The 14,438-nt window shown below is 60.6% G+C and overlaps 5 protein-coding genes across 5 annotated transcripts; 3 read left to right on the forward strand and 2 right to left on the reverse strand.

Moving 5' to 3' along the window:
* Positions 1-49: 49 nt before the first annotated feature.
* CHLRE_12g528650v5 (uncharacterized protein) lies at positions 50-2,805 on the forward strand. Its single transcript, XM_001696922.2, has 2 exons — positions 50-199; positions 343-2,805. The coding sequence occupies exons 1-2, from the start codon at positions 133-135 to the stop codon at positions 1,080-1,082; spliced, it is 807 nt and encodes a 268-aa protein (XP_001696974.2). The 5' UTR covers positions 50-132; the 3' UTR covers positions 1,083-2,805.
* Positions 2,806-3,784: 979 nt separating this feature from the next.
* CHLRE_12g528700v5 (uncharacterized protein) lies at positions 3,785-6,519 on the forward strand. Its single transcript, XM_001696921.2, has 6 exons — positions 3,785-3,991; positions 4,119-4,236; positions 4,606-4,810; positions 5,028-5,275; positions 5,698-5,817; positions 6,028-6,519. Exons 1-6 carry the CDS (start codon positions 3,852-3,854, stop codon positions 6,085-6,087), a joined length of 891 nt encoding a protein of 296 aa, XP_001696973.2. The 5' UTR covers positions 3,785-3,851; the 3' UTR covers positions 6,088-6,519.
* Positions 6,520-7,199: 680 nt separating this feature from the next.
* Positions 7,200-9,437, forward strand: CHLRE_12g528750v5 (ribosomal protein L12). Its single transcript, XM_001696920.2, has 3 exons — positions 7,200-7,971; positions 8,218-8,397; positions 9,328-9,437. The coding sequence occupies exons 1-3, from the start codon at positions 7,687-7,689 to the stop codon at positions 9,361-9,363; spliced, it is 501 nt and encodes a 166-aa protein (XP_001696972.1). The 5' UTR covers positions 7,200-7,686; the 3' UTR covers positions 9,364-9,437.
* A 304-nt stretch (positions 9,438-9,741) lies between these two features.
* On the reverse strand, positions 9,742-12,399 carry CHLRE_12g528800v5 (uncharacterized protein). Its single transcript, XM_001696809.2, has 7 exons — positions 12,135-12,399; positions 11,869-11,942; positions 11,552-11,703; positions 11,227-11,356; positions 10,891-11,029; positions 10,595-10,752; positions 9,742-10,413 (listed from the first exon to the last, which is right to left on the reverse strand). Exons 1-7 carry the CDS (start codon positions 12,154-12,156, stop codon positions 10,264-10,266), a joined length of 825 nt encoding a protein of 274 aa, XP_001696861.1. The 5' UTR covers positions 12,157-12,399; the 3' UTR covers positions 9,742-10,263.
* Positions 12,400-12,479: 80 nt separating this feature from the next.
* On the reverse strand, positions 12,480-14,428 carry CHLRE_12g528850v5 (uncharacterized protein). The gene is made up of 5 exons (XM_001696808.2): positions 14,235-14,428; positions 14,053-14,159; positions 13,870-13,950; positions 13,536-13,637; positions 12,480-13,099 (listed from the first exon to the last, which is right to left on the reverse strand). Exons 1-5 carry the CDS (start codon positions 14,317-14,319, stop codon positions 13,004-13,006), a joined length of 471 nt encoding a protein of 156 aa, XP_001696860.1. The 5' UTR covers positions 14,320-14,428; the 3' UTR covers positions 12,480-13,003.
* Between the last annotated feature and the right edge of the window lie 10 nt (positions 14,429-14,438).

The following is a 14,438-nucleotide window of genomic DNA, read 5'->3' on the forward strand; positions in this document are numbered from 1 at the left end:
GAGTTGGCTCCCATGTGAAAAATCCAGTTGCATGGATTTGAAGCTGAGTCCCTAATCCCTATGTATAAACTTGTAGCCCTAGAGCATCCTAGTCGCTTAACATTTCGACAACACAAAACAGAAGCTTCCGCCATGGCGCTACTGGGGGCAGCTCCAGCCTTGCGCGTATCACCGTCAGCGATACAGCCGGTCACAGCGGGTAAGTCTTGTGGACTCTGTTAGCTGCTTATGCGCACATGGGGCCAGCTAGCACCAGAAGTGCAAGGGAAAGGGAGGACCATCTGCCGAATAGCAGGCTGTCTCTGCGCTGAGCTTTCCCTGTCTGCGCTTGCTTATTTGCAGTGCTGACGGACGTCATTAATAGTGGGCGTGTCACAGAATCCCCTCAGCAATTGTCTTCCGGCGCAGTCAGCAGCAGCAAGCAGAGGGGCCTGGCCCGCTCCGCCGCTTCACCTCTGAAGTTGGTCGTCGCCACGGACGCTGTGCTGGAACATTTCTCGCAGCTGCAGCTTACGCCGCAGCCGGCTGCTACCCAGCCGCCTGGAACCGCATCACCTCTGACTGGTTTCAGCTTCCAAACTCCTGCTTCTGTTGCCTCCAACTTCACCGGCTTCCTGACGCATCCACAGCGCACGCCGGAGGAGCGAGTGCTGCGGCTTTTCGCTGACGAGGATCCCGATGCTGAGGAGCCGGCAGCGGCAGAGTTTGGGAGTCCCTCCAGTAGCTTCCACCGCCGCATGGAGCAGGTCATCAACCCTGTGCCGGGCCAGGGCACGCTCGCCAACAGTGCCACGGCGAAACAGGCTCCCAGCGACAGCAGCACAGTGGCCGTGCTAGGCGCGCGCACGCCAGTCGGTACTGTGACCCGCCAGCCCGTGTTCGCTGCAGACGGTGAAGAGGATAGCAGCGACGACGAGATCGACCTCGCGGAGCTCGTGCGGATGGGTGTCTCGCCGGCGAGCATCAGTAGCTGCTGTCGCACTCCAGTCACGCCTGCGGAGGTGCTGCACACGCTCATTAGCCCTGGGGAGGCGGTGGGCACCGGAGCGGATGCCGACCTTGGAGCTCTGCGATCCCCTTGAGTCACTGAGTGGCTGACTTCTATGCCAGCGTGGGGTGGCGCTAGACGGCGTGGTGTGGGTTCGGCTAGTGGTCAAGGAGGGAGCGGTTATCATTTTCGGTGGCGGCGGCGCAGGGCTTGGCGGCGGCGGCGGTAGCAGCCCTGGGCCCAGCAGTGGCGGCATGCATGTGCGTAGCGGAGGGAGCAGGCAAGGCCAAGTGGAGGAGGAGAGCGCGGCGCCGCCCAGGAAGCGGCGCCAGTGCGCAGGTTGAGGCCCGGCCGGTGTCTGGTTAGCAGTCTTTGCTGGCGAGCATAGCATGGCACGGGGTGTAGTTGCCCTGTGTCTGCTGGGCTTGTGCTGGACAGCGGGACACGGCTGGACACATGGCAGGCGGTGCCCGTACAAATTGACCCCGGCTATGTCCGAGATAAGGTAGACGCTTGCAGCCTCAGACGGGAGACGTGGCGTGGGCGCAGCCCACGTTACCCATGAGAGTTAACCCATTTCCTTGTCAAAAATGCCGTGCCGTCTAGGTTCGTGGTGTGAGTAGCTGTCGTGCCTGCGAGGTTGGGTCTGGCCCCAATACACTGTTCTAGGTATCTCGTACTAGGCGTAGATTGAACAAATTGTTGCTTCATGTGGGAACGCGGTGGTGGCGAGAGCCCTGGGTACCCCGGTTGTGACACAGTCTGCTGTAGGGTGACCTGTTTGCCACATGGTGACAATCAATGGGACTGGCTTTAGTCGACCACGCTCCGGGTTCGCTTGAGGCTTTGTATTGCATCACATCATAACGTGCAGATCTTTGGTCGAGAGGGCTGAGCACGATTCCTACCTCCCGCACCTCACGGCACACAAGCTTGATTCCAAGGCATGCTATCAGTAGTTAGTCGCGGGCATAACTTGTCCGCGCCTGGAGGTGCGCGTGCGGGGTGCACAATCAATTTGTTCGACTGTAGGGTTACAGCATGCTTGCACATCTGTTGGACGTCATTGTGCAGGCAGATCTGGCACTACCGTACTGCATACTGCATAGAATTCGCTTATCATGTACGGGTTAATGTGCTGCACTGTTTGCAAGACGAGGTGGTGAGGAAAGCAAGTAGCACATAGGACCATAGATGGAGGCACGTAGCGCATGTAGGGGAAGCCACGCTCTGGACCTGTTCATAGAATCAATCGTAGGGCTCATGAGGCGTGTTGGATGGCGCCTACTTGCGACGCGTGCTGTACATCGTGCCGTCGCTTTGGGGTGGAGGAGCACCCGAGCCAGGTGGAGTAGCACCCGCACCCCTGACCCCCGCCTTGAAAGGAGTGCGAGGCGAGGCATATGAGCAGTGCTGCTGTAATCTCTGTTAGCAAGCCGGACAGCGAAAGGGTAATCATGTTTTTTTAAGTGTAGACAATTGATGGCGACTGTGGCGACTCGTTGCGAGGTAAAGAGCCCTAGGTAGTGGTTCGCGGACCGCGGTGGGGCTGGCATGCCCTGCGTAGCGGCATGACAACTTGACAAGTAGTGCCGCTGTTGACAACTGTGCTGCGTCTGGCTGCGGTTGGCTCTGCTGGGCATCGCGATTGCTATGCACCTGGTTTGGCTATGTGCCTGTGGAAACCGACCCCGGCTATGTCCGGGCGATGAGGTTGTTCGGTCTTAGACTGTGGAGGGGCTCAGCCCCTTTTCCCGTGACCGGGGAACACTTGTTAAGTGTAGGCACGGAACTGCTGCTTGTAATGTTGCATTCATGGAGGACATGTTGCCATCGAAGTGGCAGTGAAACGCTGGCACCAAGCAAACCCCGACACGGTGCGAGAATTATCAGCTGTATGGGCGGCATGTTAGTAGACTGCTGGGGCTGTGCAGGGCTAGCTGCGCGGCGGCCATGGCTGGCATGCGGCCTGCGCAGCAGGGCTTGCATCTTCCAGGGGTAGGCCGCCGCCGCTGATGAGAAGGCCCTAACCACGTCTCGCATCATCCAGGGGCCCCAAAATACCTAGTTGTTAGCGTTTGGGGGGCTCCGCACCCCCCCCCTCCCACCCCCCCCACCCCGGAAAGGGGTAGTTGCGAGATTCGGGGGCCGTATGCAGCCCCATGCGGCGAGAATGCACGCCGGGAAATGCACAATCTTTCTTGCCTGAGGCCTACATTGGGGGCAATTTCTTGCCGCTCCCCGAAGATGCAAGCCCTGCCTCAGCTACGCCTGACCCCTGCTGCTATCCTGCTATCCTGCCATACAGTCCGCATTACCGTATTGCAGTATACGGTACGCGCGTCGTCGCAACCCCCATCTGCCTTCCTTACACGCGCATAGGCGCGTTCGCGTTGGAGACACGCGCCGCTCGCTGTGCCGGAACCAGGGGGGCATGCGGTCCAAGTTTTGGTGATCGTGGACGTGAGTGGCTCGTTTGGCTGTGACCGCACTGTCGGTATAGCGCGCGAGGCACGTGTAGGTGTTGCGCAGCCGCAGAGAGTTTTACTGTGCTCCCCATGAAGTGCTCCTTTGTAGATACAGGACTACAGGGGAAGTACCAAGTATTGTGGTTGCAGGCGATCCAGGCGTGCGTGGCAACTGCGTGCCCTGCGAGTGACGCAGGTGGCTGAGAGACGATTTGGGAATGGCCTGTGCGCCCGAGGAAGCCACGGGGAGGGTTTGGGGCAGGCCATGCTCGGTACAGTCGGGGTCTTCATCCGCAAACTTGCTGTTGCACCCTTTACAATTATTGTAGTTGTCAACACGTCATACGTTCCGATCGTTGCCTTGCCGCTCTTTGAGTAAAGGTCCACGAAGCAACATGATGCTTATGCAGCGTAGCTCCGTTCGCCCGGCCGGTGGCCGCGGTCGCCGTGCTCTGACTGTCCGCTCAGTTGCGGCTGCAGCTCCTGCGACAAAGTCGGTCTCTGGAACGATGAACGCACTGAAGGCGAAGGGAAAGTAGGTCCCAATCCAGCAAACCAGTCGCGAATTTTTGATCTTACATTGCAAATAGCGACTTGGATGTCACACGGGCTTGACCCACTAAGGCTGAGGGAAATTGCTCGGCGGCGATGCTTCCTTGCAGGGTCGCCTTTATCCCCTTCATCTGCGCTGGTGACCCCGACCTGGACACCACTTCCCTGGCGCTGCGCAAGCTGGATGAGGTTGGCGCGGACGTGATTGAGCTTGGCGTGCCCTACTCGGTGCGTGTGCGGGCTGGGCTCGCCTCCCGAACGGCCGGGAGTCGCAGGCCGTTTCAGCCTAGGGGCGCCCCTGGACCCAGAGCTGGATTCGAGTCCGGTGAACGCTGCCACACAACTTGTAGTGCAGGAGATCGCTTGTTGCGGCATATGGGAAGCGGGGTCCGTGTGCGGGCACGGCGCACCGTGAACGGGTGGACGGGTGGACGGGCAACGCAGCTAGCAGATCCGGGCGTCGCCTTGCGGCAAGGGCCATACCATACTGCGGCAGTCAGCGCAACATCTCCGCTAGATGAGTCTGCAACCACCAGGGAGGCTCTCCTGACGCCCTTACCCGGGGCGCTATCCGCGCTCATCGCATCCCTTGCGCAGGACCCCCTGGCTGACGGCCCTGTCATTCAGGGCGCTGCTACCCGCGCGCTTGATAAGCACACCACGCTCGACAAGGTGATCGAGATGGTGCGCCGCACCGCACCTGCGATGAAGGCGCCGCTGGTTATGTTCACCTACTACAACCCCATCATGCGGAAGGGCCTGGACAACTTCGCCCGCACCATCAAGGAGGCTGGCGCTGCAGGTGCGTGGGAGGCTCGGCCTCTCGGCGGATGCATACGGTATAGAACCTATGTGTTATGGGACGAGAGCAGCAGTGCGCGTCTGTACAACTCAGCACGCGGCTGTAGCTAAGTAGATACGGCTCCGGTGGGTAAGACAGGTGCGACCGCAGATCACCCTGGCTTCGGACCTGGCGCTGCCGTCCCTGCTGACCGCTCCCAAACGTTTCCCTGCGACAGGCCTGCTGGTGCCCGACCTGCCTCTGGAGGAGACCGTGTCAGTGCGCGCAGCGTGCGAGAAGGCGGGCATTGAGCTGGTGCTGCTGGCCACGCCCACGACGCCGCAGGCGCGCATGCGGGCCATCGCCCAGGCCAGCCAGGGCTTCGTGTACCTGGTGTCGGTGACCGGCGTGACGGGCATGAAGGAGCAGGTGTCGGGCCGCGTGGAGGGGTTGGTGTCGGAGCTCAAGGCCGTCACGGACAAGCCGGTGAGGGCCGCGATGAGGGCGCATCCGAAAGGGAGCCTGTGTGCAGGATGGGCCAGGCCCGCTGATTGAGCTGCGCCGGGGGCGATGGCAATGCGATTCCCAAACCGGGGCAGTTGGACTGCAGAGGGAGGGCCTTGCTCCTCATAGCAACAAGCTTGCAGATATGGGCATGTTGGTCATCGTCCCGGTCGGTACCCGGTAACCTTGCCGACGTCGCGTATAGCGCTGTAGCAGATAGCGCCGATTGGCGCTCTCGCGTTAGCGGGGGCTGGGAACCCTGAAAATTGCGGCAGGCTAAGTGTGAAGCGTGCGAACATGGAGTGGCTTGCAGGGATGGGCCTCGCCGCGTCGCTGTTCAGCCTCCCAAGTGTCATGCGGCCTTGTGACCCATCTCGGTGTCGCGCCTCTGGATGTGACCGCAGGTGTGCGTCGGCTTTGGTGTGTCTCGCGCGGAGCACGCCAAGCAGATCGTTTCGTGGGGCGCCGATGGTGTCATCTGCGGCAGTGCGCTGGTGAAGGCGCTGGGCGAGGCCAGCTCTCCGGTAAGTGAGAGTTAGGACACGGGGTCAGCCTTGCAACCGCTGCATGATCGCAACGGGTGCCGGGGAACGCAGGTGCAAGGTTGCGGACACAAAAAGCAGTCAGACTGGCTGTTCAGGCAGCACATTACTACAACATAGGGGACACCCGGAACCAGGCTTCACCACTTCGGAATTGGGGGTTTGTGTGTGCCTTCTGCCATGCACCCGCAGGCTGAGGGCCTCCAAGCTATGGAGAAGCTGGCGCGCGAGCTGCGGGCGGCCACTCCGTAGGCAGGGCGTTGACCGGCTGCAATTGCCATGACTTGACTCGTGATTGACCTGCGCATGCTTAAGCGGAGCAACAGGGAATGAACCAATGACTGTCGACAGGATGGAGAGGCAAGCAAGCGAACGATGTGTGTGTTTCTGTGTATGACAGTCCCTATGAGCAAGGGACGGAGTGGAGGAACGGGCTAAGAGCTGACTAAGACCCGCATGTATGGCCGTGGATAAGGATTCATACTATCAGCGTACGGATACGTGGTGGCGGTCCTGCAGGCGACGGGGTGCTGTGAGCAAAAACGGTTGTGGTGTGCTGGCATGTGCTGTCCTCTTGCCAGAGCTGTGAGCAAAAACGGCTGTGGTGTGCTGGCATGTGCTGTCCTGTTGCCAGAGCAGGCAGATGCTACCCATGCGGAGTGCACAATGTAACGGTTTCGGTATTGGCACAGCGCAGCGCAAGACCATGTGCATCCCCCTGAGCATCTCTTGTAGAATTGAGAGCAAAATGCGAGCCGTACGGTCGGGGTGCGGAACTTCGGACTGAGCACTGTCGAAGCTATCCACACGACGAAGGGAGGTGGTCCCCGTAAAAGCACGGGAGAAGTGGGCCGAGCCCACAGCCCCACACAATGTCTACCGTCTGAGGCCCGTTTCCGTGGTCTCCTCCTCCACGTTGCCTTGCCCGTCTGCTCCGCACATGGGCACATCAGTCACCAGGATCTGCACCCGTGCCGCCACCATTACCCGGCTCGGCGCCGCTGCCGCCACGCATTCCCACCAGGCTCGGGGCTGCCGCCACCACTAGGCCGGGGCCGCCGCCACCACCGGCCTGTATTGCCGCAGATTTCGCGCGTTACCCACAGCAAATAAAAAATCCCTCGGGCCCCTTCCCAGTCCGCATGATGTGCCTTTGCTCGTAAGTTTGGAATGCCCGCGGCATTCAGCGCGGCGTGGAAGCGTATAGGGGTATCGGATGGGCGGTGCCGTGAACGAAGTGCCTCAGTGCACGCGCGTTGGTCGAGTCCCCACAGGTTAGGAGATTTGGCCCATGCGCCGGTGCACTCAGTCAAGCCTCCAGCCTTACGTCAGCGCTGGCACGCTGTCCGTTGCCCCTGCGCGGAGACGTCGCGCTTGGGCGTGCTGGCCAGGGGAAACGTCCTGCCGTGCCGCCCTTCCACTGCCGACAGTGGCACTGACTTCGCCTGAACTTCAAGCAAACACTTCGAGATCACGAAACTGCAGAGCTTTCGCGTTGCGCTAAGCCCGGCCTGGCGCCCACGGCGCAGGACATTCACTACTCAGCTATGCAGTTACTTATGAACTCAAGCTACAAGCAGATTCTACTATGTTAGCGGTATCTGGAACGGTAATGCATCACAGAACCGGGGCGCTTGGAGAACATCCCTCGCGCACAGCGTCATATCGCCCGCGCCTGTCCGTGTAAGTAGCCGCTCTTACAGCTGGTGTTTTGTTTGTTCCAAAATCTGAGACACCGGCCAGTTTGGCAGGCCTGTGTCCAACTTGCATGGAAATGGCCCATCAGAGGCGGAGTCTCAAGGGCCGTCGCTTTCCTTGCACTCCCTCTTTCTTTGTGCCCACACAGTCACCATGCCGCCGAAGTTTGACCCCAGTGATGTGGTGGAGGTGTGCGTGCGTGTGACCGGTGGTGAGGTGGGTGCCGCCTCCTCGCTGGCCCCTAAGATTGGTCCGCTGGGTCTGTCCCCCAAGAAGATTGGTGAGGACATCGCTAAGGAGACCCTGAAGGACTGGAAGGGCCTGCGCATCACCGTCAAGCTCACTGTCCAGAACCGTCAGGCGAAGATTTCGGTCATTCCCTCGGCGGCCGCGCTGGTCATCAAGGCCCTGAAGGAGCCCGCCCGCGACCGCAAGAAGGTACTACCGTGGGACACGTTTGGCGCCTAGCAGCGGGGATTTAAGGGCAAGAAAGCCGCCGGCATCACCATGGTCGCCGCCGGGCCGGCGCCCTGCATAAATGGCCGCTTCATAAATACCAGTGCAAGCACGGCTGTTAAAAATGCTATCCAGGCTGCCTAATAGAGGGTTGGGCGGGACAGAAGGGCGTCGTCTTGGGGCACCGAGCGCATTCGGCTCACCGCGAACACGGTTTCTGCCTCGCAGGAGAAGAACATCAAGCACACTGGCAGCGTGACGATGTCGGACATCATCGAGATTGCCCGCGTCATGCGGCCGCGCAGCTGCGCCAAGGACCTGGCGAACGGCTGCAAGGAGATCCTGGGGACAGCCGTGTCGGTCGGCTGCAAGGTGGACGGCAAGGACCCCCGCGACGTCATCTCCGCCGTGAGTCCTTGTCGGGCTTGGGGGCATGCGCGGGGCTGGATTTCGGCGGGCCATACCGCGTGGGGGTGAGGCCGCGCGGGGAGGAGGGGGCTTTGTGGGCTAGCACCAAACCAGCTGAGCAGGCGCGACGCGTCGCTCCGCAGCAGCGGTGATGGCCCCCGCACCGGCAGCTGTTGTGTCGGCAGTTGCGGCGTGGCAACGGGGCGGCATCTGCAGGAGTGCTGAACAGCGGCTGCGGGCCATTTCGGGGTCGCCAGCAGGCAGCAGAGCTGGACGGAATGGAACAGGCGCTCATTACCGCTGCGCCGCCAAACACAGCAGCTGCGCCACGAGCTGCAGCAGCTCGCCGTGGTGCATGCTAGGAGGCGCCAGCTGCCCGGGGCGGAGTCGGGCCGGCGGGTGCGAGCAGCAGTACCTATGAGGTAGCAGCATGAAAGCGGGGCGGCACTCCGCGCGGGCGGGCAGTCGGGCAATACGTGCATGCCACTTTCGTACGTTGCAGCAGCTGCACTCGGAGTGCTGAGGCTCTGGCGCGTCCTTACGTTTAGGCGGAGGCAGGGTAGCACACGACCTGCTCTCAGCCTGGGGAGACGCTGCGCGGCTGCTGCGGGTTCCGGCGCAGCCATTGCTCGCGATCAGCGCAGTGGTGCTGCCAGGTCCCTACATCTGGCGGCCCGCTGACGCCCAGCGGAGAATGGTGGCAGCGTGGAAGCTATGGCTATGGAAACGACGTGTCACAGGCGAGCGGCGGATTGCCACAGCAATGGCACTATTCAGCAGCAGCAGCAGCAGCGTGCACGCAGCAGCATACCTGTACGGTGGAGCAGTTCAGCAGCTGACGCAGGGGCTGGGTGCCGGCTCCCTTTCCTATGTTGGCGGAAAGCTCCTAACGCGCTGCCCTTCTGTATGTGCCTCGAACGCGCCCTGCAGATCGACGACGGCGCCATCGAGATCCCCGACGCTTAAGCGCGGGGCGTGTTGCAGCGGCAGGGAAGAGCAGCTGATGATGATCAAGGGTGTGCTGTAACGTCTGTGCGAAGTAAATGCGCCTCTCTTCCTGGGACTGGGGTGCAGAGCGGAGTAGATTCAGCCTCAGCAGCGGGGGCGGGGGCAGCCGGCAGCAGATTCAGAGCTGCACGAGCAGAGGAGCAGCAGTCGGCGCTACGTCATGGGCGCGTCTCTGTCAGCGTGGCAGCAGGAGTTCAGCTGACAGAATGCCTCGAGTGCTGCCAGCGGCCGGGAGAGCCGGACATTGCACATGTCAGTGCTTGCTACGCGAACTGCTGGCGGGCGAGCAATACGAACTGGTGCGTGGGGTCGGGAGCAAAGTATCCATGGCACGTTGACGGCGAATTCGGTTTTCTCGGGGAGACACCAATCATTCATAGCAAACAACGCAAAGTACGTGTTTGGGAATGCACCTGTTAGGAAACCGCATACCCAGTGCAAGTACTACAGCAGCCCACAGCAGCAACAAATATTCAGCGCTTGTCAGAGCTCAGCCTCAGGCAGGCATCTGAACCTTTCGCCGGTGAGTTCCTGGCACGTGTGCATGTCCGTGCCGTTCTCCTCTTACCGCACCTATCCTTGCTGTCCTCCTGTTGCTCTTCCTAATGCACGATGCCGCCACACGTGCCTAACCCACTAATCCCTACTGCTAGTGCATCTGCGTGCCTTGCTAGCTTCCAATCAATAGCTATGGACGGCGGAGCGTGTGCCCCTACGTGGACCCGACTTCGCAACATCCGCTACAGTCATGCACCTTCGGACTGCAAATGCGCAGGCGGTCCGCAACGCGCGATGGCCGGCCCCATGCAGCTTCTTAGAGCGGACGGAGAGCAACAGGGGGCGGCAGCCAGGCGGTGCTCAGGCGTGGCCCATGAGGATGTCCGACATGTGGCCGCGCGCCCGGTTGACCTGGTAGCTGCTGCGAGCGGCGAAGAAGCTGGCCTTGGACTCGGGCGTCGGCGCGGCGGCGGCGGCCCGCTGCGGCGCGGCGGGGCGCTCGGTGCTCAGCTGCGGAGCAGACCAGAAGGAGGGTCAGCGTCAGCGAGCGCTGTGGACAGAGTGCTACGATTTGATTCATGGTGTCAGGGGGTCGCACAGCCTGGGCGACCCGTCGCACGTGCAGTGCTGTGGCGTGAGAGCTAGTTTGTGCCTGTGCGGAACACGCCTCCAGTAGTGGAGCCCTCCGCACCTTGTACTCTGCGGGGCAGATGCCGCCCGAGTGGCGGTACCGCACCACGTCGTCGTGTGCGGCACGGCTGAGGTCGTAGCCGGTGCGGGACAGAGTCTTCTTGCCGACCAGCACGCACGCGGGCGCCGTGCTGGGGCGCCCGGTGTTGACGAACACGTCTGCGGAAGAATGAGAACGAGGCATGATGGGCTTGAAAACTAAGGCGGAAGACTATTGTTTCTCGCTACGATGGCAGTGCCAGTATGGGAGCCGTGCCGATGTGTGCGACTGAAGACGAGGTAGTGGGGCGGGCTCACCCCGGCGTGCCGTGGACACAAGGGCGTATTGGTGCTCCTCCTCCGGTCGGTTGGACGCCGGCACCATGCCGAAGACGCGGTCCGTGCGGTACGCCGGCGCGGCAGTCCCTGGCCGCTTCATGGGCTTGTGCTGTGGTGACTGCAAGCATAAAGAACAGCGCAGCACCGATTAGTAAAAAGGCCGTGTGGACTGCAGGCCGGAGCTGCCTGACTTTGTACATACTTCAAAGCTTTGCGAGAGCGTTTGGATGATTTAATGAAGGGAAACATGCAGGCACGCCATCCCGTGTAAGCGCGCACTCGAACCGAATTGCTCCCTGCGCCATGTTTGCTCACCTCCACGGCCACCGACACACCGCCGCCCATGAGATTACCGAGGTACGAGCGCTCCGACAGCCGCAGGCCCACCGGCTTGGCAGCGGACTCGGGAACAGTGGAGCTCATGTTGTGGTTGAGCACCGTGTTCCTGCGAAATTTTCACAGCAAAAGGGGTTGGCGGAATGCAGGACTCGCCGAGATAGGTGGGTGGGCGTGTGATCGCCGCGGGTGAGCGGAAGTGCCCTGAAGTGCCGAAGTGCACTGGGCCAGCTTGCTACTGCTGCGGCTGTATTGCCCTCATGTCCCCAGCCCTCATATGATTTCCTAGATGCATCTCACTCACATTTGGCTTTTGAAGCTGGAGGACGGCACGAAGTGCTTGGACGTGCGGAACTCCCACTCCCGCTCATCCGGTGGTGGGGCACCCTTCCCTTTCGCAGGACGGACCAGGTTGCGCGTGGCGTTGAGCAGCCCAGCCCCGTCGGCAGGCGGCGTCTGCGCATGGATGAGGGAGCAAATCGATTAAGCACTCATGTCGTAGCATATGTAACGATCTGTGCTCGCGGGTACTTGCTCCCAACTATCACTGCAGGGCAGGGGCGGGGTTCCCCTGCCTCAGGGAAAGGGCACCCCGCGCACTCAAGTCGGACCCTGTCATACCTGCAGGCCTTTCCGCAGCCTCCTTGGAACATACTCTATCGAAGAGCGCACTGGCTCGTAATGGGCAACAGCGTCTGCGAAACACGCAGACAGAGCACAGGGCATCACTACCTGCAGCGACTTCCTGACGCTTTTTACTCCAGCCGCAAGTCCCGATACGTAAACGTTGCGGAGAACGCCAGCCACGCACGCATTTCTGGATTTGGGTGCAAGCGCCATTTCAATTGAAGGCTGAGCTCGCGCTCACGGCCGGGAGGACCACGTACCAGCGCGAGGCGAGTTCGGCATCTATCAGACTTGCAGGCAATTGCAGAGGTGATATATGCGCGAGCGCCTTCTTGCGCACCGATTGGCTACTGTGGGTTCTTGAAGTGTTGTGCAAATAAGCGTAATTATGTAAAGCGGTGAAGTTTAATTCATGCTCAGTAGAAGGCTGACGGACCTCGAAGGCCGGGCGCACGTACGGCCGAGTTGCAACTGGCACAATCACTCAGTAACTCTCGTCACGCAGCTCTTCGAAAGTAACAGCAGAGCACCCTATAAGTGAGCGTGACCGTTCCTGCTTGTGGGTATTGGTTGAGGCTGGCAAGGCTTGGATAACACATCTCTGGCCGTGAAGATGTTTCAATGGCGGGAATTGCTTTCTGCCTCCTTGCTGGCCCCTGACTTTGGCCTCGCTGGGTCTATCCCTCAGGGTTATAGGCGAGGACACAGCTACGGGGGTCCCGAACGACTGGAAGGGCCGGCGTGTCACTGTCAGGCGCCACCACTCAACACGCCCGATACACACAATGGCCTCCAGGGCCGTCACCTCAGATATTTTCAAGCCATCCGCAGCTCCCTTCCATGCATATGGCTGCTGCCATGTGCACACTGAATAAAGGCTCCTGGGTTATCAGCTCCGGACATAGTCCAAGCACATTCCCTTCGCCCCTCGTAATAGTTCCGGCGGCAGCGCCTTTTTCGGGCCCACGTGAGGTCGAGGTGTCTGCTTGTCCTCGTGCCAAATGCCACGCACCATGCCTTCCCCACCTCCGACTGTAACATGTCGGCACTCTGCTTGTTGTGTTGTGCAGCCGCACCACAGCCATGCGGTCATGTCCCCGCTGCAACCTTACAGTCAGCCCATAGCTGCTCACTTCTTGCCCTTCTTCGCCCCCTTGGCGTCCTTCACTGTTTCGCCGCGGGCAATGCGCTCCCGCTCCATTTTGGCCAGGTACATGGGGTTCTCCTGGTAGGGGGGATAGGCACGGACGAGGTGTACACACTTCAACCGCACCGTGGCTGGGGGCAAGCCATGATGTGAATCTCGTACCACGACCATGCCAAGTTGACAACGGCTCGCCCTACACATGCCCAATCCACTTGGTCACGGGCGCGATCCACTGCCAGCCACCGATGCAGCTGTCAATTTTGCGGATCGGGGCTCCACAGACGGCTTTGCGACTTGCAAGCGCACCAGGCCCCCTGGTACTGGCGAGAGTACCTTGTCACTGAGATGCCCGTGGCCCATCGCCTGCAGCTGACTGTGCCCTGTGCCGGCGGCGCCGTTTTATAGCTGCATCTTATCATCCTGAGCATACCCCACAGCGCTGTGTCGGTGTGGTGGTTCTCCCCTTGCACTGCGCGCATACCAGTACCAGTGTCCATGCACCCTACACACTCACCTCTAGGTCATCAACGTCGGCGTTCGCCGGTGTCAATGACAGCACTTGCTGGTTTAGTGCTGGCGTGTTGGCACCCTCTATCCGTGCCTTGAGCTGCCCGTTCTGTGTGGGCAGAGGGCTCCGTATGGGTCAGCACTGTGCAGTGTATGGCGGTCGGCTCGGCTACGTGCAGCCATTCATCATTCCAGTACAGGCACCAATGACTCCATCCCGTTCCGTGCAAGGACCCGGGATGAACAGGCGAATGCCTGCATCATCCGACCTCAATCCCTGACGCCCGTAAGTCTGCCCCTGCGAGTTGCCTACGCTGACAGCGACCGGGCATAGCACGTACCCTGTAGAGCAGGAACAGCGGCTCCGACTTCCCTCGATGCTCCTTAGCGGTTTCAAGGAAGTTGCACTTCTCAGCGCACACCTATATTCGCAAGGCCGCTGTTCAGTTGCTGCTGTGACTGGAATGGGCGGCAGGGCATGTGCAGAACGGCCAGGGTTTGGACGCGGGGGGGCAGGGGCTCACCGTGAGGAACAGCAGTGCGTTCTCGTCGTCCTTGTCCAGGCGAATTCTCCGGAACGTGGGTAGTACACTCTTGCAAGGCCCACACCACTCCGAGAAAATCTCCACCACTGCAAATGTGCCCCCACAGCGCAAGGTTGGTCGTCAAACACAGCTTCGATGGCGCGGCACATGCCGAGGCCTACCTTTCAGCCCCTTGCCAGCAAGCCGAGTCTCCAGGTCTGCATCTGTATCGATAGAGTACTGCACTGGCGGAAGGCCCGCGGCCATGTTTGGCTTGTTTTACAGCAAGTTGGAAAGGCTTGAATTTCAGTATCAGTGGCTAAAACCTGTACCGTAACATACACCCGCAACATAACCCGAGCAAGCGAACTTGGAGTTGGGCTTTG

Source organism: Chlamydomonas reinhardtii, chromosome 12, assembly GCF_000002595.2.
Source record: "Chlamydomonas reinhardtii strain CC-503 cw92 mt+ chromosome 12, whole genome shotgun sequence".
Taxonomy (NCBI): Eukaryota; Viridiplantae; Chlorophyta; class Chlorophyceae; order Chlamydomonadales; family Chlamydomonadaceae; genus Chlamydomonas; species Chlamydomonas reinhardtii.

Bases quoted from the DNA above. Each gene is read 5' to 3' on its own strand.
- CHLRE_12g528800v5 (XM_001696809.2), bottom strand. From the start codon at position 12,156: ATGCCGAACTCGCCTCGCGCTG. The intron at 11,704-11,868 runs GTATGACAGGGT...ATCCATGCGCAG, and splicing joins GGCTGCGGAAAGGCCTGCAG to ACGCCGCCTGCCGACGGGGC. The intron at 11,357-11,551 runs GTGAGTGAGATG...AAAATTTCGCAG, and splicing joins TCCAGCTTCAAAAGCCAAAT to GAACACGGTGCTCAACCACA.
- CHLRE_12g528850v5 (XM_001696808.2), bottom strand. From the start codon at position 14,319: ATGGCCGCGGGCCTTCCGCCAGTGCAGTACTCTATCGATACAGATGCA. The intron at 13,951-14,052 runs GTGAGCCCCTGC...TTGCGAATATAG, and splicing joins ACGCACTGCTGTTCCTCACG to GTGTGCGCTGAGAAGTGCAA. The intron at 13,638-13,869 runs GTACGTGCTATG...CTGCCCACACAG, and splicing joins CGCTGTTCCTGCTCTACAGG to AACGGGCAGCTCAAGGCACG.
- CHLRE_12g528650v5 (XM_001696922.2), top strand. From the start codon at position 133: ATGGCGCTACTGGGGGCAGCTCCAGCCTTGCGCGTATCACCGTCAGCG. The intron at 200-342 runs GTAAGTCTTGTG...GCTTATTTGCAG, and splicing joins GATACAGCCGGTCACAGCGG to TGCTGACGGACGTCATTAAT.
- CHLRE_12g528750v5 (XM_001696920.2), top strand. From the start codon at position 7,687: ATGCCGCCGAAGTTTGACCCCAGTGATGTGGTGGAGGTGTGCGTGCGT. The intron at 7,972-8,217 runs GTACTACCGTGG...TCTGCCTCGCAG, and splicing joins CCGCCCGCGACCGCAAGAAG to GAGAAGAACATCAAGCACAC. The intron at 8,398-9,327 runs GTGAGTCCTTGT...CGCGCCCTGCAG, and splicing joins CCCGCGACGTCATCTCCGCC to ATCGACGACGGCGCCATCGA.
- CHLRE_12g528700v5 (XM_001696921.2), top strand. From the start codon at position 3,852: ATGATGCTTATGCAGCGTAGCTCCGTTCGCCCGGCCGGTGGCCGCGGT. The intron at 3,992-4,118 runs GTAGGTCCCAAT...GCTTCCTTGCAG, and splicing joins GCACTGAAGGCGAAGGGAAA to GGTCGCCTTTATCCCCTTCA. The intron at 4,237-4,605 runs GTGCGTGTGCGG...TCCCTTGCGCAG, and splicing joins AGCTTGGCGTGCCCTACTCG to GACCCCCTGGCTGACGGCCC.